At 49.3% G+C, this 26,655-nt stretch overlaps 2 protein-coding genes across 5 annotated transcripts in view; both read left to right on the top strand.

Annotated features, from left to right (window-relative positions):
* Positions 1-481, top strand: part of SYT13 (synaptotagmin 13) — a 176,017-nt gene extending 175,536 nt beyond the window's left edge. For both annotated transcript variants that reach the window (XM_054276215.1, XM_054276213.1), the window contains exon 7: positions 470-481. The gene's annotated coding sequence lies outside the window, so the exon portion shown is untranslated. The remainder of the gene's footprint in view (positions 1-469) is intronic.
* A 1,823-nt stretch (positions 482-2,304) lies between these two features.
* On the top strand, positions 2,305-25,188 carry TP53I11 (tumor protein p53 inducible protein 11). 3 transcript variants are annotated; one of them, XM_054275270.1, is made up of 7 exons: positions 2,305-2,410; positions 18,636-18,996; positions 19,543-19,601; positions 20,173-20,221; positions 20,654-20,750; positions 21,298-21,399; positions 22,315-25,188. In XM_054275270.1, the coding sequence occupies exons 2-7, from the start codon at positions 18,868-18,870 to the stop codon at positions 22,446-22,448; spliced, it is 570 nt and encodes a 189-aa protein (XP_054131245.1). In that variant the 5' UTR covers positions 2,305-2,410; positions 18,636-18,867; the 3' UTR covers positions 22,449-25,188. The 3 variants fall into 3 exon arrangements, with proteins under 3 accessions (XP_054131245.1, XP_054131247.1, XP_054131246.1); XM_054275272.1 differs by lacking the exon at positions 2,305-2,410 and adding an exon at positions 2,594-2,648; XM_054275271.1 differs by lacking the exon at positions 2,305-2,410 and adding an exon at positions 15,857-16,108.
* The last annotated feature ends 1,467 nt before the right edge of the window (positions 25,189-26,655 follow it).

Below are 26,655 nucleotides of genomic sequence, written 5' to 3'. Positions count from 1 at the left end.
TAAAGCTGCTGGGAGGGAAACCAAAGCCTGCCTGGGCCCGTGTAACGCAGCAGCAGCGTGGTGCAGGTGAAAGCTCCCACAGACCAGCTGCTGCCTTTTGTACATCTCACAAGTGCCTCCTGCTGCAGAGAGCCGCTGACCCCCTGTGAGCTGTGCTGCACCCCACGCCTGCCTGCAAGGAGTCAGGAGAGATCTGCCCGCACCCATCCCTCTGCCTGTTGCTGGGGAAGCCGGGAAAAAAATGTGCCTCACAGTCTGAGGTTACTTATCAAATGTGGTCACACAGACCAGGGTTAATGCTGTGACGATCTGCTCTGAGCAAACCGCATCAAAGAGAGAGGGGAGAGAGGCAGAGCTGAAAGCACATCCTGTGGCAGTTGTCTTGCCATTGAAACACCCAGCAGGGAGGACAAAGGCTTGACCAGGCTTCTGAATTAATAAAAGGTGGGTGGGTGGGTGATCTAGGCAGTCTCAAACAATGCAGTTGCTGCAGAAGGCCTCTGGCTCTTGTTTATAAATTCAAATCTTGGCGGAGAGTAATATTTTCAAAAGCGCATTTATACGTGCCAGAAATAACCCCATGGTTCCTTGAGACATCAGATGACACAATTGTTTGAATGACGAACATTGAAAATAAATGTTTACTACTCCTGAAACTCTCACCCTGATGCAGCAGCCTGAGTTATCCTCGGAAAACTGCTCATTACTTCTTTGAAACAATTTTGAGAGATCTCTTTGAATTCAAATTTCTCTTTTAAAAAATCCAGCATGACATATTTTGACTTTCCTTGTTTGACAATATCATAGTTATTTCATCTCAATAATGTAAAACGTGATTGTTTCGGCTGTGCCTTCCCATTTTGCTCTGTGTGCTTTTGTATTTCGTTATCATATTTCAATGCCACAAAGCCCAGATGGAGTATGTATAATATTTCATCTCTTGTACATGTTCTGGCACAATCACACTGAAAATTTTGAACTTTATCACAGTAAAATGTTTGACTAGCTCCAAGGGAGGATTGAAGTTGTTTTAGAACTAGGATTAAAAATAAAAATAAAAATAAAATCAGCATTTCCCCCCCTGTTATGCAGCAAAACCAGATACTGAAATGTCAGATATTCCCTCTGAAGAAATGTTCTGTTTCCCAAGGATTCATTTCTTGGCCTCTGTGAAATGGTACATTTCAGCCCAGTTCCCAGTGGATGAACCTTCAGTTTCTCAAAGGACGCCCTTGTGTTTGCGATGACCTCATCACATTGTATGTTTGAGGATGCGGTTCTCCATTAGGGCTTATCCATGGGGTTAAAGTGAGTTCAAAGGTTCCCACGCAATCCCACTCTCTGTACCTCCCTCTCCCTTTCCCTCGCACAGGCATCGTCCTCCTCTTTACCTTCAAACTGGTCCCGTGAAACGAGCTGGGTCAAATGAACACACGAGAAACCTCCCTTGGAAAAAGGGTTTGCATCAGGATAGGGACAGAGCTGCCGGCAGCTCCTTTGCCACCCCGCCGTGTCTAATAGCCCCGGTGATGCCCTTTACCATGCTGCCATTCTCTCTCGTTACAATCTTAGCTGCTCTGAAACAACTGCAACATTAGAATGCCGGCACGCCCGACTTGGTATCCGAGCATCCTCCCAGAGGGACCCGGTGATGTGAGGCTCGCTCCAGAGCAGGCTCTGGCCAGGCTGGCCGTGGGAGCTGGCCCTGCAGCTCTCTGTGCAGCCAGGCTCTTCCCCTGTTCCGCTGCACCTGGAAAAACTGTGCGTGCTCCCCTGCGCCCACGTTTATTCCTTTTTGCCTTTCTGAGAGAATCGTAAACCCTCGAAACCACGCGGCCGTGACCAGCACGATCGAGGCCCCACTTGTATCGCAGGGAAGGACCGGGACAGTCCCGCTGCCGACCCTCGGTAGCCCAAACCCGTCGGACATGACGCGATGGGACCCCCTCCGGCAGCTCCCCGACGGGCCGGGTGGGACAGGAGCCTTTTGTTTCTCCCATGGGATTATTTCCATGGATGCCCCCGCCCCTCCTTCCCTCGCAGGAACCCGGCCCCGGGACGCCGCTCTTTGTTCCCACGCGTCACGGGTGGCCCCCGCGTAACCCGCACAGGAGGCACACGGGACCCAGCGCAGCCCGCAGGTAACCCAGCGCTCCTGCGCGGGGCCGGGCGGCGGGGCCACCCCGTCGGGCGCTGGCGGTGGCGCTGGCGGTGGCGGGTCCCGCCCGCCGTGGGCCGGCGCGGGCGGGGCGGGCGGGCGCGGTAAAGGCGGCGCCGCGCGGGGGCCGGGCTCAGTCTGGCCGCCTGCGGGCTGCGCGGTGCCGCGGCCGCCCCCGGACCGCTCTGCCCATGGGGCAGCCGAGCCGAGCCCTCGGGACCGTCCCCCGCCGCCGGGACCTGCGCTAGGGCGGTGAGTGCTGTGCGCGTCCCCCCGCGCCGCGGACTTTCCCCGCCGCCCCTCGCGGTCCCGGGGAACGGGAGCGCGGACGCTGCGCCCGCGGGAAGCCGGTGCTGGCAGCCGGCCCCGCTGCCCCCTCGCAGTCAGCGCGGACGGGGGAGGGATGGATGGACCGACGGACGGACGGATGGACAGGGGCTTAAGGAGAGGGATCAGCCCTTGAGCTGCGATGGGACCGTGCCCGCTCCGGGTAGGATGGGTGGAGGAGGAGGTGGCGGAGCGTTGTATCCTGGTGGGAGGGTGGCAGGTTGCTCCGAGCGTTGGAGGGACAGCAGCCGTGCCGAGGTGACGCGCAAGCGGTCCCTTGGCTTTGTGACTAGGGCTTTCCCCTGGCTGTTACTCGACTCAGAGGCAGGGGTCCGATGTCACTTCTTTCCTGGAAGTGCTGCGTTCTTTTCCGCCCATTCGGGAAGCGTCACCGGAGAACCACGGTCCCCAGATGAGTACTTCAGGCGCCTGAAAGGGGAGGCTGAGTCCTGGCCACTGCACAGGCTAAGGGGTCAGCCTCGGTGGCTGAGCATTGCGTGGGGCTGGGGGATGAGGGAAGCTAGCTCAGCTGTGGTCCCCATGGGATGTAATCCCGTGGGTGTGCTGGGGAGCCCTGGCCGCAAGGAGGGCATGGCCATGGTGGACGGCGAGCTGCTTGGGGGGGGATGGAGGGAGAGGGCGAGGGGGCGGGAGTCGCGATGCGGGAGGGAGCCGGGACAGACCCCCGGCCATCACAGAGGGGAAGGTGAGAAAATCCAGCTCTCAGCGGGCTCTGCATTCCCGCCAGAGCTTGCACATTGCTGCGTGCTGAGCGGTCTGCTATGCCTCTTACGGGGTCTGTCTGTCCCATCTGGGCAGGTGCACTGCTTTGTCTAGAGCAGCAGCTATTAGGCTTCTCTGTTGAGTTCAGCTCCGACTGAGTAAACCAGGCTGAGCAAGAAGCAGTGCCTTATTCAGCACCTGCTCCTTGCCCTGCCTCAGCGCTGCTTGGAGTTGGAGTTCAGTGAGCCTTTTTCTTACCTGAGCAAGGAACCTGACCCTCTTGCAGCTGCCTGAGAATCAGGGCTGCTAATGATTAAATGGGTACCATTTAATCTCCTCAGTCTGCAAAGGCTGGGAGTTACAAATACCAGCAGCAACCAAAGCCTTGTTGACATTAGGGTACCACGAGCACAGCTGAGCCATGAGAAACTACAGAGTATGCAAGAGCACTGGCTATTCTGGACTTGGCATAAATAACTTGTTCAGTAACTCTGTCTGCAGTAGAGCAGTCTGCTGAATAATGGCATTCAGGGCCTGTGGATGAGGAAAGTGATTTTTAAACAAATAAATAGTAGTTACAGTTCAAGCAGGGGAGTCTGCCCAGGGAGGAAATCTCCTAAGAAAGGTTTTGGCAAAACCCCAAAATAAACAAAGTCTTAAGACTCAGCATGAAAGCACCTCAACTAGCCCTAGCCTTGTCTCAGCTAGGTTGCATAAATATGCACCTGATGAGTGTGACGGACACCATGAACCTGTGGTGTCCTGGTGCCCTCAGCAGTGAGGGGCTGGATACTGATGGCAGCTGAGAAAAGGGGGGACTTGGTTGCTTTAGTATATGTGTGTTCTTGTTCTTCAACTGCAGAGCAGAGTAAGGTGAAGGAAGATCTTCCCTGGGTAGGTGGTTGTCCCAGCCAGGAGGCTGAGAAGGTGAGTTCTGCTCTACAGCCTCAAGAGAAGTTGGTCCTTTCTGCTCGTGGGCCTGTAGTTTTTATTGTAGTAGTTTTATAGAGGTTTTATTGTTAAGGTATGAACAGAAGAGCATCTCCAGAGATGCACAGCAAGGTGAGGATTGGGGTGGCCATTGATCTCTTGGAGAACAAGCCACAGACATGCCCTCCCCTGAGGTTTTCAGTCCATTTGGAGCTGCTAGGAAGCTGGGGTCTGATCCAAAGGGAAATGTTTTCCTATTGTTCTCACTGAGCATTGAGTGCTGAAGCGTGCAGAATACCAGGAGTACATCTGCAGCTGGTGTTCACTTGTCCTGCAGCTCTCTGAAGGTCACCATGTTGAATAGTAGGGGCTGGGAGGGATGGTACCGCAGGCTGGTTACAAATATCCCTTTGAGCTGTTTGGATCATGAAATGTTCTGTGCGAAGAGTGTGCTTGGTCCTCACCCAGTAAGCCCCCAAATTTCTAGTGAAAACTGCTAAATGGCATTAGAACACTAAGTGTACGTCCCTCTGACGCAGGCAGGACTGGCTGCCTTCCCACCGGGCTGCCCAGGAGGCTGCGTGTTGACCTGGGTGGAGCTGTGCATGAGGTGGGGGTGTCTCTCTTCTTAGTGCTACGTTTTTGGCTACAAGCTTTCCCTTGGCACAGGATAAAAGCACACGTGAACCAGAAAGATGTTGAGATTGTTTATGTTTGACTTCTGGCCTGGTGCCAGAGGGAATGGCTTGGTGACCTTGGCACTATTGGGACATTATTTATAGAGCGTAGATCTTCTGGGTTTTGTGTTTTTGATCTAGGAATGTGAAAATAAGCCTTGGGAGGAAAGGACTCAATGCTGGCCACAAAATACATTTGGATTTTTTCCAGAGCAGGAAAAATAACATTTAAGAGGCGACCAGGTGTTCCCTGCTCGCATTGCTTTCTGCCTTCCCTTGGAAAATATGGGTTTGGTGCTGTCCTGGAGATTGCAGGCTAGCATGAGTTCACTCCATGTTCGAAAAGCTCTTGTTCAAGATGCTAAAAGGTGTTAAAAAAGAAATCCAGCTATAACCAAAGACACTCTTGAGAGTTTGCAGATGATAAATGACTCTCTGGCCTTTTTGGCCTTCTTCTATTTGTGAAGTTGTGTCATCTGCAAGGCTTAGTGCATCTCCATGTGTTTCAGTGCCCAACTGTGGTGCTGGTTAGTGTGGCTGACCCCGGATGACAGATGGACAAAAAGAGGCTTGGATGTGCACAGGGTTTTACTGGAAGGCTCACCACAGTGCTGGCCCCCCAGCTCTGCCTCCGAGGCCTCTGGTGAAACCCCAGTAGCAAACTTTCCTTCTGGCTTTCACAATGTGCATAAGTCTCTCATCTTCATTCTGAGCAGTAGGTATATGCTCCAATTACCTAAATCTGTAAATGTCTTTTTATCCCTCTGTATGCAAAGTAAGATCTTACTGAGCATATCTGTGCTCTGGTTTTGATGGGGAAGCCCTTGCCTAGGCTGTACCTGACTCATTTATACCAGACTTTGGTTGGACCCTTATCCAGCTCATCTTACAGGGCAAAATCAAGGACCAATATCTGTAAGAAAGCTCTGCTCCAGATTTGAACTGACTGCTGCTGTCATTTTAGGGAGGAGAGATCCATCACCAAAACAGGGAAATTATCAAAATCATTGTAGTTGGGTCTAGTGCTGAAGGTTGAGCAGCTTTTGCTGATGTTTGTGGTCAGGAATTATGTGCTCATTTTTCTGAATCTATGGGGCCAAAATCAGAAGCCTAAGCATAGGGACTGGTAGCTGGCTCCATTGATGCAGAGTTTCCTAGATGTTTTTGTTAGGGATTTGGATTAACATAATTTAAGTCAAAGGCGCAGAGGAGAGCATGGGGAGAAAAGCAGTTAGGAATAAATCCGCGGTTCACTAGTCTAGTCTCCTGAGGAGTGGCATTATAGGATAAGTTGGTGTAGCGGGAGATGCTCACAGGGGAGTGTCAGATAACACTGGCTACCTAATTATTTATTTGAAGGGGTTCTGTATTTTAGAGGGAGATTAGTGTGCGGTCCCCTCTGCAGCTGCAAACCAGAGAGGGAGGAATCCCTCCTTTTGGTGCTAAAATTAGGCAGCAGCACTTTGACTACGTGGCCCAGAGGGGCAGGTGCAGGCAGAGCAGCACACAAAGGCTTGCAACCCTCTTGTTTTTAGCTGTATCCTGCCTGGGTTGAGAAAGTAAACAGTTTGAGTCTGTGTCATCAGCCAAAAAAGAGACCTGCAAAGAAAACCCACAAGTCTTCAGGAAACTCCATGGGTGACTCAGATGGTGTTTTTGTCTGAGTACCTGTTCATTCAGTAACCCATGATGGCAGCAGAAGCACTTTTTGTAGCGGTGCCACCTTATGACTGAAACGCAAACCTCTGGTGTTGGATGCTTGTGGTCATATAAAGACTTGAGAAGCTCTTTCAGCCAGCAGATGTTGTTCCAGGAATTCCACTGCTGAGCCCTAAAATAACCCCAGCCCTTGTTGGTTGCTGCAGTTTCTTTCTGGGCTTCCAGCTAGGGCTGCTGTAGATGGAGATAGATGTGACAAAGAGCAGGTAGTTTCCCAAGGACATCTGTGCTTCCAATCCTTCCTGACAGCCAAGAAGGTGCCTTTAGTTCAGCCTTCCTGGCTGTCTGGCCCTGTTTTGCTGTGTGTGGCATGCACCCAGCCAGGCAGCAGCCTCACTAGTGCCCTATACTGTGTAGCTGCAAAGCTGTGAGAGATGTGTGGGCCATGCTGGAGTGCAGCCTGGCTGCAGACACTCTGCCATGTTTTATGGAGTCCTCAGGAAGCCTTGTGTTGTGGAAACGGAGGGCTGTATTGCCAGTCTTAGCCAAAGCTCCAGGAAGCAGGCTATTTTCTGAAGAACAAGATATTTTAAAGGTCCATGGTTTTAAGTCCCTCTTAGTCTTTCTGCTGGACATTTAATTTTAGCTGCCTGGCATGCCATTTACAATAGATGTTTGGCATATTCCAAGTAGGCATAAAAATGAGCTGCCTCCTTGTAGAGGGAGAGGGAAATTCAAAAACCACAATACTGAATCCAGGGGAGCTGGGTGGTATTGGCTTTTCCCTAACATTTTCTTTGTGGCCTAGGAAGAAAAGTTTATGTAGAAGCCGCTCAATAGCAATAAAGAGCATCCAAACATTACTCCACAGAAAGCAGAAATCTACCAGGAGTCAAAGGTCGCAGTGAACAGGACCAAAGAATTTAGACCATCGGTCTGTGTTTTCCCAGGTTGTTTTCATGGTGAAGTGAGAGTAAAATTTAGTTGACTTTATTATCAGCATTGCTGGTGGAGTCTTTGTAAGTGCTAACCAGAGATCTGGTGTGCTTCTGAACAGCAGGCACCTATGGTGCATCCTTCCACCCTCCTGCCCTACTGCTCTGCCCAGTGCAACTGCTCCTTGGGGTATTCTTGCCTTGTCTGCTGGCAAAAACCCATCAGGAATTCTTCAATCCCTTCCATGAACTGTGACAACGTCCACTGTTTAAATCTCTGGACAAGCAGGATGCATTGAGGGTTGATGGATGGAGGAATAATAAAGCAGTTGAGCTTATCCCCTCCAGCCAATTTATTCCCTGCATCACATCACCATGCAAACCAAGTGCCTGTCATTAGTCAAAGGACATGTGGGAAAAGAGGCCAACCTGAAACTCCCAGAGCCCTGGCTGCATGGAAAAGACATTACAAGGGAAGGTGTTGACTAAAACCTGACACTTCTATGTCATGAGCTCTTCTATACACAAGCACAGTAGCAAAGCACTGTATGTGTATATACACACACACACAGTCCTGATGGATGATCCTGATATTACTGGAACTTGTTGTATCCAAGTGTCTGAGACTTAAAACTGAAAAAGAAGGGAAGGTCCTTAAACAACCTTTGATAGTAGAGAAGGGACATCTGGTAATGCTGTGTTTTCCATGGTTACTTGAGACCTTGATTTGTCAGCACTGATGCTGCTATCATTTGGCTGCCTGAATCTCTCTTGCCTCCTTTTTCCTGGGGGTAGAAGAATCAAACAAAAGTAGGGAGAAGAACTAGTCAGTACTACCTTTAACATTTTTTTCCTAAGACTTCTCTTGCGTGTGCCAGGCAAGATGGAGAGAGAGCTCCTGCAGGACCTCTCAGTTCTCAAGATATCCTTTGTCACCCAGACTGTTCATGCCACATACTGGTGTCTACCCCTTTGCCTCTTCTCTGCTATGAAAAGAGAAATCTTGCTTTGGTTCCTTAGGCTGATGTGGGTCCTTCATGACTGTGACTATAGGACATAGCATCTCCATACCCTTTTTGGCATGTTGTTGTCCAGCTTTTTCATAATCCCAAAGTGTGGCTCCATGCTGTAAGATGGGCAAAAGTCATACAGGGTTTGCCTAGGATCAGGTAGTGAAAAGTTCTCTGCAAGGATCTTGATCTTGTCCATCCATATAAAAGCAATCAAAAGCTAGTCTTGCTCATCATCCAGGCTCTTCCTGTGGTATATGGAAAGAGGTGAACCATTGCAGGAGATGGTGCATCTTGTCCTAGAATGGACATCTCTGGGAGTTGGCGCACCCTGCCTATTTCCGAGGGAGCCTAAAAGACAGAGGTGAGAAGATGCACAGATTCAGGTTATAGTTGATGCTTCCAAATTTCATTCTCTCCACCCATGAAGTGCTTTTACTCTGGGCTGGGGGCACATTGACTCTGCGTGTGCTCTTCACAGTACACATACACTGGTCTTTTGCGGAAGCTGGAGAACCTGTCATGCATCAGAGACATTGTCTCTTTCAATCTCCTTTATATGAGTCCTTTTTTCTGATGAAAGCTTTCTAAAGGGTACTTGTGTGCTGAATAGCCATTGTTGATAATGCACGATATGAAATCCAAAAGGAAGGCTCAGATTAAATGTCACGCACTTCACAGTCAGGAATTCAAAGAGCCTTGTTGATCTGTGCATAATTGGGGGCTTGACAGCTCATGCATAAACAAACACGTGCACATCCACATACATGGCTGCATGCAGTTTTCCCCTGAATCAGCAGCACATAAAAGCAAAGTCGGATGGGTGAGTTCCAGAGGGGTGGGTGTTGTGTTCGTGGGGAAAGCCTGTGAGTTCTTCAAGCTTCTGACTTGAGAACCACACTGGCAAATAAAGTCACTTGTTGTTAGTGTGGTGGGCTTCCTTCCGCCTTCCTCCTCTGTGCAGCTCTCTGCTGAGCTGTGGCTGCTTTGATTTTCGGCATCTGGCTTTAATGTGACCACGAGAATCTTCTGAGAGTTTCTGGTGTGTGTGAAGGCAGTATCCATGTGAGGTTCACCCCAAGCTTTCCACAGTGCTTTCTCCCACCAGCAGTAAATGAAGACAGAAAGAAAAAATCAATTTCATGCTAAACTGGTTGTTAGTCAGGCCAGGAAGGGCATTTCTGCTTCTGACGTGTTGTGTGTAATGAACCAAGTGCTGCTCAGGAGTCCACAGAGCAGGCTGAGGTGTCATGACCTGGCACTGGTGGGGTACAGTGGCTGGGCTCTTGTTTGTAAGATGTCTCACCTGTTGTACATGACCTGTATGATCTGTGGTAGATTTACTTTTCATATGCATCTGGGAAAACTAAGCTCTCAGAAGTTTAATGACCCAGTCTTGATTTTTATGAAAGGAGCAGCAGTACTGCCAAACCTATAATCTAATAGTTTGGCTTTCAGGTTTCCTATTCTGCATGCTGTAGTTCTGTTCCTAAAAACAGCTGGTTTCACTTTCAAGTGCCTCATTGCAGGATAGGGGGATACTTGTGGCTCCTCCTCATTCTGAGGGATGCTGTGGAACAGTGCTCCACAGACATGTCCCTATGCACCACGTGTTCTCCCTCTAGTGGGTTGCTAGAAGTTTCTTTCAAGTTGTTTCACCACCAACTTGTGAATTAGCAGAGCTTGTGCTAGCTCTGGCAGCAGCTATTTAGAAGTTTTCCTCTTCTAAATCTGTCCTCCTAGCTCCTGTTTGCCCAACATGGGGAATTTTGCATCTGACATTTTTAGCAGTAACCTGTTGCTATAGAAACTGCTAAGGTGTCAGAGGGAGATTTTTGCCAAGATGGGATAGGCTACCAAGTAGTTGAAGTATGTGTTTTGTTGGGAGGCCTTCTCCATCATGTTTTTGCTAAGCAACTCCTTGAGCCTGTCTGCATGTCTGGGTTTATTTAATGTTTAGGGGCCATGAGGGAGCAATAAACCCAGTGTTCTAATCATGTGTGAATGAACAGGAAATGTTGGCAAATTATTTAGGGGAGATTCCCAGGCTGCAGTGATGGGTCCAAGTAATGTGTAGGTGGTAGTCCAGGGCTGAGAGGTCACAGGTGGTATCAGTCTTTAGGGCAGTAAATGGTTGACCTAGAAGCAGGAGTTGAGACTCTAGATGACATCTCCCAGGAAAGAGTCTGGGACAAGCTGCTTCTCTCACCCTTGAGACCAAAATACAGGTGAATGCCAACATTACATAGTTGGTCTGTTAGTCTGAATTCTCTTTACTAACCAGACAAGAGATTGTGCAGTGGGACTCAAAGTAAGTCCATACAAATCAACTCATGTCTCTTATTTGTGTGTATATATAACATATATTTATATACATATGGTCATGTACAAATACATATATGTGTATATATGTACATTTATATTTGCTTTATCAATATATAACATATTGTTTATGAATTAAATGTATTTATATAAATAGTAAACTTTTATTATTTTATCCAGGATGCAGATGTAACCATGTGTATGGGAAATGCTCTGTAACAGGGCTGTTAACAACTCATCTGTTGACTAATAGTTGCTTGGGCCATTTCATATCAGGCCGGATCTACAGAACTTCTGTGTCATGGAAGGAAACTACTGCTTGTACAATGAGAGGTGTGAATCCTATGAGTGCCTATGTGCCTGGGACTCAGGAAGTATCCTGGCTAGACCAAAAGGCAATCTTCCTGATAAATGCAAATTTATTCGTCTGCCCTTTTTCCTCCCTATTGTGTTTGCCTAGGCTGCACATCTGGTCATATCATGACAGACTATGGAGATGAGAAACTCTTTGTTTCCTACACAAATGGAATAAAATACTCTGATGCTGTTGGGGTGTCCTGCAGGAGTTGTTCTCAGGCTGGGGTTGCAAACTGGTCCATGAAACTGGTTGGGAATCTGCTTTTGTGGTTCTGGAGCGGAACAGGCTCATTTCATCTTCCATTTCATGGCTGTAGACGTGTTGAGAGTGTATAAATCACAGTGGTTGCATTGTGCTGAGTAAGTTCCAAGATTGCAGATAGAGAACTAATATTGCTGGAGGTGTAGATTATTGTCTTTGGGGAGGGAATTCGTTGAAAATGGCTTTGAAATCACTATTTCAGTGACAGTATACAGATGGATGTTGTGCCTGTATGTGGCTCAGGGAACTTAATGTCCCAAATTGTAGTTTCTTAACAATTTTCTTTTGTGTTCTGGAAAAGGACAGAGGTGCAGGGAATTGTTGAGAATAAACAGCATTGGCTTCCCAGAGCATTTATGAAAGTCTCTTGTCAGGTGCTTGGGGGCACAGTAAAAAGAAAATTTGGGGAGGTCTGAGGTTGTCAGGAAAAGAAGCGCCAAGAAGCTCCATGTTACTGTGAAGGTTCAGTATCCAGTGGTGTTGTGGATAAGCACAGTGTGTGTGGACTCCTCCCTGCTCCTCCCAGTGTCTTTCCATAGAGTTCCTTTGAGCCTCTGCTATACCTCAGATGCAAGGCAGAGGAGATGAAATGCAGTTTCATCACAGTTTCTGTAAAACTGACTTGTATTACCCTGTTTGGTTGAAGGGCTTTCCTAGCTTTTTAAGCTGCTCTTTTTCAGTAGCAAGGGTTGATTTACTTGGGTGGGTTGGTTTTTTTTTTGTGTGTGTGTGTTTCTGTGTGTGTGCATATGGGTTTTATTTTTCCTTCGAATGTTTCCCTGTAGAAATCGTCTGCAGGACAGATGGCCTCTTAAGCTTCTGGGGCTGTCTCTCACAAACACCTGTCTAAGGCAGCTGGGAATCAAAGAGGAATTCTCCTCTTTTAATGCCTTTAAAGACAAACAGTACCCGATCCTAATACGTCCTACTTCCCCATCTCTCTCTCCATCCTCCCAGCTTCCTGGGAAACTTAACTGCTTGGTTGTGGCCATCTGTTGAGATAACAAGGGGCTGGGTGGGGACGTGGCAGCCAGAGCCTTTGGGGAGAGCAGGGGCAGCTTTGAGGTGATGGATTGCTGTGGCTGGCTGGGCTGAGAGCCTCAGTGGCAGAGAGAGGATGATGCAGGGGGTGGACTTTTATGTAAGTAAGACAGATGAGAGCTGCTGAAGCAGCTGTTGTACACCGTTGTGCTTGTACCTTCAATCCTTTGTATTTGCAGCCAAAACACACCTCAGCAGCCAGGGATGGGCTGCTTGAGAAGGCAGGGTGGCGTGGCCAGGCTTGCACATGGGGCGTGAGTGCACGTGTGTGGTAGCTGAAGGGTGAAGTCTGTTTGTCCCCTGTGGCAGCAGCCCCCTGAGCGCATACAGAGGGGCCACAGTGGGGCCAGGTGTCCAGCTGGGCACCCGTGGAGAGCCTGAGCATATGCAGCCTGTCACAGGCTGCCCTGCCAGCTGCTGTGAGAGGCAGACAAGCATTTCTCCCCTGAGGTGCTGCCCAGGCTTGCATGGAGGGGTCAGAGAGTTGCTGCAGGTGGTGCTTGGCAGGCCAGCAGGAGAGAGGTTGCTGTGTTTAATTATAGTTCCCATCTGAGAAACTAGTAGAGCAACAGAGCTTTTTTATCCTGTTCAGGGGAACTGAGCACTTTACAGGTTTTGATTGCTGTATAACACATCCTGCAGCGCAGACAGAAACTTTCCTGTGCTCTCTGCAGAAGGAAATTTGAAACCTGTGGGCAATAAAATCCCGGAGATGGGCCGTACCTCCCAGGTGCTGTGGGATATAGCCAATAGTGGTTCTTCTTGGGGCAGGATGTTTGTACAGCCCCAGGGAGCTTGGGGGCAGGAGCTGCTGCACCCAGGGGCTGCAGAGGAACAGTGTGCAGGAGGGTGCAGGGGCTGAGCCTGCTTGGGCTAAAGCAACTCTGGAGCAGACAGAGGAGAGGATGCATGGAAAAGGCTGAGCAGACTTTGGATGTCCTTTTTTGCATGAAGTGGTGACTGAGTAAACAACACAAGTTAACTCTTTCCTCCCCAGCAGGCTGCAGAGGACTCCTTGTCCGCTGTTGAGGGGTGATGCTGGCCATATCCATTAGGTCTAAGGTTGCCAGAGCTGATGTAGGCACTGGGTGCCACTGCCTTGCAAGTGAAGGCTTCGTGGTCACAGGCAGCTCTGCACCTCTCACAAACAGCTTTGGAAAGCCCATCCAATGGTGTCTGGCCATGAGATGTGCTCAGCCTGAAGGCTGAGCTTTAGATCTGCCTGAGGCTCTTGGTGCATTGCAGATGATTTGGGAGATGGTCTGGAGGCACCAGTGAAGATGTCGTTTGACCTAAGGATCTTACTTTGTATTTTCATAATTTAGGGGCAGGGAATCTACTGCCCAGGCTTGTGGGTATTCCCTAGGGATGACAGTCTCCCTGTGCCTTTTAGAGTTGCTTGAGGAAGCAGCTCCCTGTGCCTTTTAGAGTTGTTTAAGGGGCTGTGGCAGGGCTGGGGATGAGCCTCTGTCAAGACATGCTTCCTGCTGGTATTGCAAAGAGCCTTCTGTGCTGAAAGGCCTGGTGTTTATGTGGGAACAGAGTCCTGTGCACCTGGCTTGTTACAGGTGAGAAATCTGAAGTCTCCCTGTTGCTTAGGGGTACAGACTGTGCCAGACAGAGCGGGAGCAGCCGCCGCATTCTGCTGCTGTGGTGGCTGAGTGCTAATTGTTTTTACTGCCTGAGCGTCAGGTTATTTTTGGCTTGATCAAGTTTAATTCCCAGCCGGCTGGTGGTAGAGAGGTTCTAATAGTCTAAATCTCCACACTTGATAGAAATCTAGGCAGGGAGCTGGTTTGGTCACTGTGGGTTTGGGATGTGCAGTTGCAGAAATACAGGATGAAAATAGCTATATTTTGGTAGTTACATGGGACATGGGTAGTTCTGGCTCAGGGTCTGCTGTGCCACAGGCTTCCAGGGGAAACTCTTGCTAGGCCATTTAGATAGGATGCACAAAGATGTTTTGTGACTCTCAGGTGTGGTTTTGGGTTAGACACAGAGAATTTACCTCATGCCTCAGGATTTCAGAGTCCTGAAGTGTCTGAGGTTGTTTATGAACACATTTTAAGAACATAAAAGTGAGCAGACTGAACCTTCGTGTGTGGTGGGAAAAAAGGAGTCTTGGGTCCCATGGGATTAGGCAACAGTGTAATGTTTGCAAGGACCAAGGTACTTGATAGGTCTGTGGATCCTGTCCTTAATCCACCTGTGTTTCCACTGCCTCTCCTCTTTACTGTGAGCATGTGTTTGAGCCCAGGCTTTCTCAACAGCTCTGTGGCTGATGAGGTACAGGGTCCAGAGCAGCTGCTGTGGACCTGGTACTGTCCTCAGCAGCAGAGACAGAACTGACACAGCCTGAAGGAACACCAGAAGAGCTGGACAAATCCATTACAGCTGCTGGGCCCTTGCAAGAGAAATGCTGTGGGTGTCAACCCATTTATGAGGGCTGGTACAGCACAGTGACCATGGTGGATGCCCCTCTCATATGTACATCTCCTTGTGCTGCTGCAGTGCTGGGGAACTCCCCTGGGCTCTGCCAGGTTGCTCCCAGAGAACTCCAGTGTTGGAAAGGGACACTGCCTCTGCTTCCTACTTAGTATTAGTATGGTTCTCAGCCTGTGCTCTGTAGAAGATGGGAAGGCAAGTGTAGGCATAGCAAGTGCCCTGTTGGGCTTGACATCCACATCCAGTGCAGACATCCACTGCACCCTCTTGGATAATTCTTAGGCATAACAAATCAAAGCAGACTCAAGATGTTGAGTTGTCTTGGACATACTGACTTGGGAGCTCTAAAACCGGAGAGCAAGAATCCTCTCCCTGGCCTGAACGTGATGGAGCTGAACAAACTGTGTCCAACTAATATGTATAAACATTTCATCGTTCCAGCTTGGCTCTAGTTTCATACTCTCTTCCTCTGCCTGCAGATTGGAAGTGCCATCAAACCCTTGGAGTGAGAAGTTCTGTAGTGCCACCTCTTTAATTCAAGCACCACTGCTTTGTCAGGTAAAAGGCTGCACTGTGGATGACAGTACCATCCAGCTTAGCAGTGGGCAGCGTCCCTGCTCTGAGGGCCCTGGGGAGCCATGTCCTCGCAGGCAGGCAGCTTCCACCCACGAGCAGTCAGGCTCTGGCTGGCAGGAGCTGTAGGCAGTGAGCTCTGGGTGCTGCTGGAGCAGGGTCTGGCTCTGCAGTGTGCGGTGGGCACGCAGCCCTGGCTGCTGCAGCACCGTGGCGTGTGCAGTTAAGTCTCCTCTCTCCCACGCTGCGGAGCTCGCCTCTCCAGACGCTGGGAGGGAAGCGGAGACGTTGGGGGAAGAGCTGTGGAGGTGGGAGAGATTGAGCTATCGTTGGTGTGGCACCAGTGAGGTTTCTTTGCACCACTAAGCAGTAGCTATCAAAATTGAATGCAGTATGCTAAACAGCTGAGCAAGAGAGCTGACACTGAAAGGAGCCTGCAAAGAAAAGAGATCTAGGAAGAAAAAACCCTCTTTCAGCTGCACATAAGCACTGCCCATCACAGAGAGCTGTGGCAGGGAGTAGGAATTGCCTGTTTATGGTGGCTGATCTGCACAGTCCCTGGGATGCTTGGAAAAAGGATTAAGGAGGAGAGGCTCGAAGGAGAAAGAGGAGGTGGAGGTTTCCCTTTGCAAACTCACAGGCTAATAGAAACGATCCTCTAAACTGTCAGTGTGTCAGGATACATTAATGTAAGTATAATGTTTTCAAATCCTCAGCATCTTCTCTCTGAATGTCACTGAATTAGCACTAATTGCATTCATTAGCTCGTTAGCCATTAATATTCAGCATCTGTTAGGCTGGCTCTGTCTCTGGACCAGGGGGTAATGAGATGTGGGACTGGCTGCAGGGCCGTGCCTTAGCTGTGCTGTAGGAGTGTGGCTTTATGCACCAGATTGTTTTATTGGCATTTGTGTCTGGCCTGTGTTGTCCCAGCTCTTGGCCAGTGGCTTACCACAAATTAGTGGAAGCTCTTAATGGGAGAGCAGTGTTAATGATGATGTGGATAAATTTCCACCAACTCCTGCCCTGAAAGCAACTGGCGAGACAAATGATGAAGGCAAATTTTGATCTTTTGGCCTTGAGCCAGTTGCTAAACTGTCTCTGTAACCACAAAGCTATTCAGTGCAGTCTTCATTGGTGAGTCATGGAGTCCCACCTTTCTTTGCTTCTTGGTCTCAGGAGAATTATCTATTACATTTTTTTTCTTCCTTTTTCTTTTTTTTTTCCTTCCTTTTTTCTTCCTTTTTTTTTTTTTTCCCTTTCCCTTTCCTTCCTTTTTTGCCCCCTTTCCCATCTTCCCTTCCTCTGGCATTTCTGACCATTAGGCCAGAGCAGGAGGTGTGGCCATCAAGCTTCCCCTAGCAAGAAACCAGGAAAGATCCAGAAGTACCAGGATGGCATGGCCAGCACACTCAGCACCCCAAGTCCTATCAAGACCAACAAGCCTCAGGTCTCTTATCCCTGAGGGGAGCCAGTAGGATGCTCCTGCTAGGGCCCTCTGCCAGACTTTCCCCCTGACTTCAGAGACATGGGATGGCCTCAGAGTGAGAGAGAGGAGCATTCGCCACAAGACTGTTGCTTCACGCTTGGAATGGATGGCTTTGATCAGAAAATGCTGGGCTAGAAATACCACAGCAACATGTCTCCTCTGGTTTCAGCACTTCTGGTGGGAAACCACCCAGCATCCAGCCTTGTTAGCCAGGAGCAAAAAAAATTGCAAAAACTGTAGCTAGTTAAAGACGTTGAGCTTTTCTTTTAGACACATCACTCTGGCTTTGGCCTGGATTTTGTGTGCAGATTATCTAGATTTGAATACACACAATTTATTGTGACAGTTTAGATTGGCAAACCCCAGACATGATAAATCTTTCAAACTTTTCTACTGTCAGTTACCATTTCAGTTTCCTGCCTTGTGCTCAAAGGTAGGCCTGAGTATACAGCTTCTACCTTCCTCCTGTTGCGGTGTTTTCCACTGTTCCAATTCTGAAATATTTCCAGATCCTGACTGCTGCATCTGGCTTCGTGCTGCCTTTCCAGGAACCTGGGCTTAGTTATTCAGTGGAATAAGAGCAAAAACCCACGACCAAACAAGCCCTGCTACAATCCAAAAGAAGTACCTCCAAAGCACTGGGTAGCTCAACTGGCTCACTGAAAAGCATTTTGCCTGGTCTGCTGAAAGGATCTTATTAAACCCTTGGTCATGGGGCTCACCTTTTGCACTATCCCAGCAAGACCTCTTAAACTTTGCCTTAAAGAAAGTGTGACGTTGGGCACTTGCAGACAGGACTGGCTGTTCTTGTCTGAACAACCACAGGGAAGGGTTTTCCTTTGAGAGGGAAATCCCTCGCAAGGCACTGGCACAACATTTGCATGCACAGTGCCAAAATAATTGTATTCATTTTATTACTCTCCAAAGACTTGTGAAATCTTTAGACATCAGCATAAATGGTCTCCTCCTGGGGCAGCTCTGGGAAGGCTCAGCTGGGGCATGAGCCCTATACTTGCTTGTGCTGGATTAGCTGTGCTTGATGCCTGGGGGAAATTTCTGTGGGTCTCTGGAAGGGCCAAGTGGCAAACGGAAAAAAGTTTTTGTGTTCAGCTGAGCCAGGATAAAATTATGACAAATTGGAAGAAAAGGCTTTCTGAACTGAGGGTTTCCAGGGTTTTATGTTTGTGAGATGAGACAGTGATTTCATGGGACTCAATACCTATAGCTTTACACACATGTCAGGGCAGAAGTTATCTTTTTCAAGTCTCGTTGCCTGTATTTACTTATCCTAGATAATATTTGTCATTTCTAATTTCCATAATTTCCCTGAAAGCAAAGTGAGAATCTTCAGGGAAAATCGTGCCTCTGGCTTCTGCTCAGGGGCTGATATGTTGTTCTGGCACAGCCTGGGGGCTGCAGCATGTGAGTGGGGGGACACACAAATAAGTAACTGATACTTGTTTGGGGTTTGACCTGAAATGGCAGCGGAAGAATGTGATGTATTGAATGGGAAAAGGAAAAAGGCCAAGAATTACTTAATGATTTTAATTCCCCTAGTCTGAGACACACTTAAGTCTCCTAATCTGAAAAACAGCAAAGAGGTTCTATTGGGCACTGCCTTATGCTGGGATAGACAAGATTATGGTTTGTAGGTCAAAAGCATTTCTAACTAAATGTCCATGCTGAAGCCACTCTGCTCTGAGCTTTTCTTTCCCCTCCCATGGCAGATCCCGGAGACAGCAGGATCATTCTGAGATGAGCCACCTGTAAGTGGGGCTGGCCAAGGCTCCCTGCCCCGCGAGGATGAGGAGCCACCTGCCGGCCTAACAGGAAGACCTTGGGGCGGCGGTTGTTTTATTTTCCCCAAACGTCGTGAAATTTCATGTGACAGCGGAGCCGCTTCCTGCAGCCTCCCTGTGCCCCCTGGCAGCCAAGGGCTGGTGGGGCAGGGCCAGCACCATGGCGGCGAAGCAGCCCCCGCCGCTGATGAAGAAGCACAGCCAGACCGACCTGGTGAGCAGGCTGAAGACACGCAAAATCCTGGGCGTCGGCGGGGAGGATGATGACGGCGAGGTCCATCGCTCAAAGGTGAGGCCAGCAGAGAGGGAAGCCCATGTGCAGTAATGGTGGAAAAGGGACCTTCTGCTGGGCAAACCAGGGTTTGCCCATCCATGTGGTTTGGGGTAGTTATAGCCAGGCATTGTGAGCATGTTCACATGAACATGAGCAGCTCTGGGCAGCGTGCACATGACAGCAGGACAGATACTGTCACACCCTGAGGGCTCTGCTGGAGCCTGTGCTCCATCAGGATGGAACATGCAGGTGATGTGTGTGAGGAGTAAGTTCCTCTCTTCCATAGGTAAGAGGAAACAGGAGTTAGTGTTGACCTTTTCCCAGCTGAATGCTGCAGGTAGCTGATCCCAGTAGGGGAGCAGTAGAGGCTGCAGCTCCTCATGTAAATCAAGGTGGGTATTGGGACAAACGAGTCACAGCTGAATCCTTTGTCCTCCTCCTCTTTCCAACCTTCTGAGATAAACTCCCACATGGGATTAGATACATGGTTTTGGGCTGCTGAGTACTGCCTAAAGACTGGGGAAGGATCTGCTTAGCTTGTGCCTTTTATTTCAATTTCAGATTAGCCAAGTATTGGGAAATGAAATCAAGTTTGCAGTCCGGGAACCACTAGGACTCAGGTAAGGTACTGATCACCTTGGAGCTGGGTCATCTGAGGCCCCTTCGCCACAGCATTCCTGCTAGCTCTGGTTTAAGACACCAACTCCGCTGCTGTGCCAGCATCACTGCTCTCTGCAGGGGCTTCTTGTAAGCTGTAGAACCAGACCAGCTCTGCATTCTTCTCTCCATTATTAGCCTGAGACCCTCAAGTTCTTGTCTCATTGCATGTGCAGAGAACTACAAGGGTTGTGTTGGGCTGAAGGAGCTCCTGTTCTACTGTGTGACAGAGTGGTTTGTCCTGTGGAGACCCTGCTCTGTAACATCCTCTTGGCAGGGTCACTTCTCTCCTTTGCTTGGGTGAGGGGGAGTCTGGTCTGTCTCACTAGCAGGGCTGGTCTGCATGTTGAGGCTGGAGCTAGTGGAATGTGGAAAGCTGAGTCCTTCTATGGGAGGTTTCTGGCTGTCTTGCTTGTGCATGGGGGAAGGATAAAGGCTGATGAATGAGCAGGCAGCTAGAAATGCTTTGTGAAGTATGAGTGATGGGGTCATCTCCAAGCTCATGTTGGGTCCTCTGTCTTCCCTCTCATGCAGGGTCTGGCAGCTTGTTTCCGCCGTCATGTTTTCTGGGGTTGCTGTCATGGTGAGTGAGGGACGTGGTCCTGGCAAGAACCAGCTCCTGACTGCTAAAGGGGTGCCCCAGCAGGGCCCTTCAGTCCCTGGCATTTCTGTTCCTCCCCTGCCTCCAGCAACTCCTACCACTTTCTCCTGCGAGGCCTTTGCCCTCGCTGTGTCTCAGTAATGGGCTTTGCCGACAGTGTCCTTGACAGTTTGTTCCCATTGCGAGTCTGTTTTCATTAGCAGGGCCCATAAACCAAGGAATGGCAGCCTTGGTCAAAAAAACCAGCCATGCAGCCGATAGTTGACATGGTGATATTTCTGCGCCTCCTTAATTGCCAGTTTGCTGGCCAGCAGCTCCAATCCCACAAGGGCCTGATGCTGGAGCACTGCTGCCCAAGAGGACATGTTTTGGTGGCCAGTTCAGGTTGCTGAGCTTCTCTCTCGCCTCTGCCAGGCCCTCGCTTTCCCTGACCAGCTCTTCGATGCCATCTTTGAGGAGGAATCAGTGAGCAGCAAGACTCCCATCCGGCTCTATGGAGGAGCCCTCCTCAGTGAGTGCCGTACCACTGTACTGGGATGCTGCTGCCCCACAGAGTCAGGGGACAGGTGGCCAAAATGGCAGCAGGGGACAAAGTCTGTGCCCAGCCAGACACCTGCTGCAGCTGGAGAGCAGAACATCTGCTGTTAGCAAAGAAATTGCTGAGGGGTATTTTGAAAAGCTTGGCTACTGCTGCTTTTTCCTAGCAGGGATTCAGGCGTGCTGCAGGTAGGGTAAGAAGGGCTGTGCCTGCTCCGAATCCCTGGGGAATCGCCCCGTGTACCCCCAGCAAAGGGAGCCTGCAGGGCGGCCCGGGGAGGGGCGCTGGGCCGCGGCTGGGGCTCCGTGGGAGCGGCAGGGGACGTGGGAAGGCGGCGGCGTCCCGGGAAGGGCTCAGGAGAAGGGGGCGAAGGTCAAGGAGGCGCGGGGAGCCGGAGATGCGGTGTGGGAAGGGAAAGGGGCCCGAACCGCGTCCTGCAGCGGCACCGCGCGGGGCGGGCGGGAAGCGCGGCCTGGCCGCTGTGCCGGCCCTCGGGCAGCGCGCCCCGCTGTGCCCGCAGGCATCGCGCTCATCATGTGGAACGCCCTGTACACCGCCGAGAAGGCCATCATCCGCTGGAGCCTGCTGGCCGAGGCCTGCTACTTCGCCGTGCAGTTCCTCGGTGAGTGCCTGCGGGTCGGTCGGGACGAGGAGGAAGGTGTGAAGACTGCGTGATGGGAAGGGGGATCCACGGTGGGCAGGGCAGTGGTGGAGCATGTTCCCTGCCAGCTGCTTGCCTCTTTTCTCCTCCATGGAATAGCCTCTGCCCTGAGCTGCTCCTTGAACATCACCCTCTGACAATTCATTAATTTTTCTCCCTGCAAATGTCCTGGGCTTCATACCAATGCAAGTCATTACTAGAGCAGGCTGCCTAGATGCAGGGTCTAACAAGAAAAGATTTTTGCAACCTACACTAAAAAGGGGGATGTTTAGTGTCACCCAAACAGAGCATAGCATTTAGCTTGTTTCTAGGGAGCTTATCTATATTTAACAATGGAGGGAGTTCTTGTGTATGTGTCGGTAGCTCAGTGTGTAGCTGGTTTAGATACAAGCTATGTGTTGGTGGCCAGAAAAGAGAGGTGTTCAATACAGGCAATGTGTGTGGACTGTGCATATTTTGTAGATGCCCCTAAAGTTGAGAAATGTTTATCAGCACTGAAGCATTCAAGCCACAAAGCAAACTCAGGAGGATGTGACTCCCAGATTAATGCCTGAGCACAATGGAAACTCACATCTGCTTGAGTGACTGTTTCAGGCTGCCTGAATGTGGGGCTGCCTTGAAAGCAGGGTTTCTGTAAGGGAGAGCTCTAGGGTCCATGGCAAGCCTCAAGGCTGTGACAAGAAGCCAGTGAAGAGCCTCTGCCGTGGGTTCACTGTGCATGTGAACAAGCCTGTGCTGAAAGCTCCTGCGCTTGCAAGGCTCAGCAGTTCCTGCCAACACTCTGCGTTAGAGGGCAGCAGAAAACAGCATTGTGCATTTGTCTCCTTTTGGTTTTGCATCACCAACCTCTGCCTTGTCTCTCTCCTTCTTCTCTAGTTACCACTGTCTCCCTGGTTGAGAGTAGCCGGATAGCCACAGGTGCCGTGCTCCTCCTGGTCAGCCGAGCCCTCTTCATCCTCATCAGCATTTATTATTATTACCAAGTTGGACGTCGTCCCAAGAAAGTCTAGTTCATGGGCTTTTTTGTTATGGGAAAGGTGGGAGGGGGGAGTTTGTGTCGGTAATTTTGCATTATAATTTTTTAATTTTTTTTTTTGTTGTTAGTCCCTTTTGGTTCTAAAGGAGTTTCTTTATTTACCGGCATGAATCAGTGTGTAACCCAGTGCTGGTGGCATTGCCAGGTGAAATGGGGGAGCAACATCAGTGGGACCCCCCCAGCCCCTCTGCAGGAGGTGAGGAACAGTGGGGAGGAAGGCTCAGGGAAGTGTGTGGGCCTGGCAGGCTCAGGGAAAAAAGCCAGTTTTCTAGGGGGTACTGGCTGATGGGATCACAGGCTCTGAACCCACTGGAACAAAGCACAAAATAAGGCCAGCATATTGGAACCAAATCCCTGAGGAGACAGGGCAGTAAGACAACCTACAAAGGAACCGGCTACTCTACTTGGTAAGCCTTGCACCTCCCCTGGTTTATAGCCCTTTCCCCTTTTAGCAAGTACTGACTGTCCAGGTAGCCAGGAGCTGGATGGGGTCAAGTTCAGTGCTTTGCAAACAGCTCTTCTTTCCTCTCTGCCAGAGGTGCATTTTTGTGTAGTTCATAGTTTTGCACCAGATGCTGTGTAGGGCTTGGCAGGAGATACAGCAAAAGAAGAGAGAGAACCCTCGTTGTTCCCTCTGCAGGGACAGCACTGGGAACGGTGGAGCAACTTGAATTACAAGATGTGAGAAGTGAAGTAAGCTATTGGAAATAGCCCATTGAGCACAAAGACATCCCCTCATTTGGGGTGTTTCATGAAGTTTCTAGGCTGGGGTCCTGTCCCCTTCGCCCCAGAACACTTCCTACAGTTGAAGCTTTACTGATGGTAGTAGCAGTGGTGGGTGTGCAGTAGCTTTATCTGATGCTTTAGTTGAGCAGGAGCTGGAGTGCTGTTGTGGTTAGCAGTGGTAAGAGCAGAGGACTGTAACAGTAAGAGCATCTGCACAGATGCTTGGGTCAGTGAATAGCCTCTAGATATGGGCTCTGGCTGTGTGAGATGGTGTTCCAACTCTGCTAATATCTGCATCACATCTCTTCTGACCCTGAGAAGAGAGGACCAAAGTTTGTAGCATTAAGATATTTAATATTTAACTGAGATGAAGAACAGCAAGGAACGGAGCGTATGATGGCAAGGACAGACTGAATGTGCTTTAGTACTTACTAGCCAATTTCTCCAACATCTCCTGGGCTTAACAGCATTGCCTGCCCTGCTTCCTAGTGCTTTCCTTGTGGATTATCCCTGTCCACAGCTTGAGGCAGCATTTTTTATTCTCCATGGGACTAAAGCCAGAAAGTCTGTGTACAGGATATGGACTTGTTACTCATGCACTACTGTTGACTGGATCAAAGCATGCCCTGGAATATAGCTGATGTTCCAAAATCCCAGTAGAAAGATTTCTACACAAACAGGACTGCTTGTGTGAACAACAGTCCTCAAGCCACTGGTAAGACTGGGATCTACAGCTATTGCTGTTTAATATCTTAGTAGAGTTAGAAGAAGGTAGTGGGTAGTTATTGTATGTTGTGTTAGTGCTTTTGGCATTTAGAAGCAGCTGCATAAGCTTGGGACACTGTGTGCATTGTACTTACTGGCCATGCAAAATGTCTGTCACATAAGAATATTGGAAATTGTTAAATCAGGAAACATCACAATTGTAACTTAGTTTTTTGCTTAATAAGTAAATCAAAGGGAGAGGCAACATCCAACAGCAGGCTAAATTCTGGAGCCTCACAACAATAGACGCTTGTCAAGCTGCTTTCAGCACATCCAAAAATGATACTGAGCAACTAAAACTTTTAATTAAGAGGAGTGTTCCTGTTCACATGGAAGAATTGGGGTCTAAGAGGCAAACCTTTCCCTGTGAGGCAGATAAGAGTCAAATGCAGGCTGGAGAGGATCAGAAATTAGACCAAGTGGAGCAGCATGCAGGAGCTGGAGCATGGCATGCTGTGGCTGTTGCTCTCTCCCTGTGCATCACCTGCATGGGCAGCTGCAATGGCCTCAGTGTGGCACTTTGGCTGTAGTTGTGGGTATAGGTACGTGAAGCTTGATTCTTTGTGTTTTGGGGTGTCACATGAATGTATACACAGATTGATGGTTGGTTTTTGGGGGGGTGGGAAATTATGTTTCTAGGACAGACAAGTAGAACCTACCACAGCAAAAAAAGCAGTCTTACAGGAGAAGAAATTGGGAGGTCTTCTTCATGCTGCCTCCCATCTGTGTTGGCCACAGGTCCCATGAACTTAGTTATGACTCGGGTCTGATTACTCTACCTTAAAATGTCATCCCGTAGGTGAGAGAAATGAGTTACTGCACTGTGTGAGAGCAGTACTCCAAGGACTTTTTGATGGTTAGATCAGGTAGAGGGTGGGGGAAGCAGTTACAGGTCTCCAGGGTAGCTTTAAATCAGGTAAGATTAGATTAGATTTCTCTGGTTCCCTGATTAGCAGCTGCTTCTGCAAAACTTGTAACAGTCAGCCACTTCTAGATTTGCTGGTCAGTGTTTTTTTTTTTTTTGCTCTACCATAGAGCAATGCCTGGGGGAGTGGTCACTTAAAAGATTTCATACTACTTGGTACCTAGTCCTGAAAGTGGAGACATGAAGTTGTTTTGATGCTTCTTTCTCCATCTTGCTATAAGTGTACCATGTAGAAAATACAGAGCTCTATACCTCCTCTACAACTAAGCTGTGGTTCCTGGCATGTCCCTTCTCAGCAGCAGGAGAAACATTGCCAGGCCCACTGGAGGAGGTGAGTGTGTAGCAGGTGAGGCCTGGGAAGGAGTTGCTCAGGGTGGTGTGAGGATGGAGGCCAGGCAGAGCACTGCCAGAAACCAGCTGCACCTGGTTGTCTTCACTCTTCACTGTTGTGGGTGGGGAGAAAGGGAGGAGGATGCCACACCTTTGTGCAGAACTGTGTCCCCAAGGATGGAAGTGCTGACATCACAGCTGCAGGTCGCAGTTCAGAACATCATTTGGGATCAAAAAGCCTGAGGTGTCACTTCAGGCTCGACCACTGATCTGCTGGCAAAAAAACTCCATCTCCAGAGGCCTCAGCTTCCTTATCTGTTACATTGTGAGAGAGCTTTGGACCGATGTCATCTCCCAAGGGAGACTGCAGTGAACTTCCTGCATTTGTACAATGCTGTGCAGGACTGGGGGTCTGTTCCCCAGAGAACTGTGCTTCAAGCAGGCACACGCCAGGACTTAAAGCTGACCCCCTTTCTCTGCCAGGGATGGACCCAAACCATTGCATTCACAGAGCCCTCACTTTGGAGGGTGAAGAAAACTCATCGTTCACATAACTCCCTACATCATCTTATTTGCATCTAACCAATATCTGGCAAACTGGAGCTGGTGACATAGGAGAGGCTCTGTCTGTCCAAAGCTGGCCTCTTTTCTGGTCAAGGGTTTTTACTTGGGAGGGTGTGGGTGGGGAGTGGTGGTGCAGGGGATGGGACACTTCAATTTATACCTCATTTTAGCTGCTGTACCTGAGTTTATTTCTCCTCTGGTAAGAAAGTGACTGTACTTAACACCAAGCAAATAGTGAAAATTAAAGCTGTTTCACTTCACTGTCACAATATCTTTCTTTTATTTTTTGAGTTTTTTTTTTTAAGAAATGCACACAGAAACCGTGCAGAGAGTGCTTCAGGCTTGTGTTCTGGTTTATATTACCAAAAAAACTTTCCTTTCAATATAAAAAAAGGATTACAGTAGGGGATACAGGATAAATTAGCTCCACTATCTAATAAAAAGAACATTTACATTTTTTTAAAATATATTTCAAACATTATTTCACACGCAGCCCTTTTCCCAGGCATTTGTGATAGTCATTGGAGCATTAAATAGCAACCAGGAGGCAGGGATGCTGAGAGGGGCCGGGGGCTGGCCCAGGCTGGTCTCTGCTACTCCCTCCAAGGTGCTTGGGCCATGGTCACAGTGCTACAGCAAAGGAGACAGCAGCTCCTTCTGCTCTCCAGCCTGCCCAGAGTTCTCCAGCCAGCAGTCACTTCAGCTTGAGCCCCTGGCCCCATAATACTCACCAGAGCTGTTAAAAACAAATACAAAAATACAACTGCTTCTCCTGCCTACAGTTCTGAAAACTACTGTACCACAGAGGGGACAGCCACGAAACCAAGGGACAAAACCAACAAATTTACATGCTTTGCCATACAGTGGGAGT

Source organism: Melozone crissalis, unplaced genomic scaffold (genome assembly GCF_028551555.1).
Source record: "Melozone crissalis strain CALT ecotype California unplaced genomic scaffold, PUWL_Pcris_2 ptg000018l_1, whole genome shotgun sequence".
Taxonomy (NCBI): Eukaryota; Metazoa; Chordata; class Aves; order Passeriformes; family Passerellidae; genus Melozone; species Melozone crissalis.
Note: the sequence above shows the minus strand (reverse complement) of the source record. Positions and strands in the feature narration are given on the sequence as shown.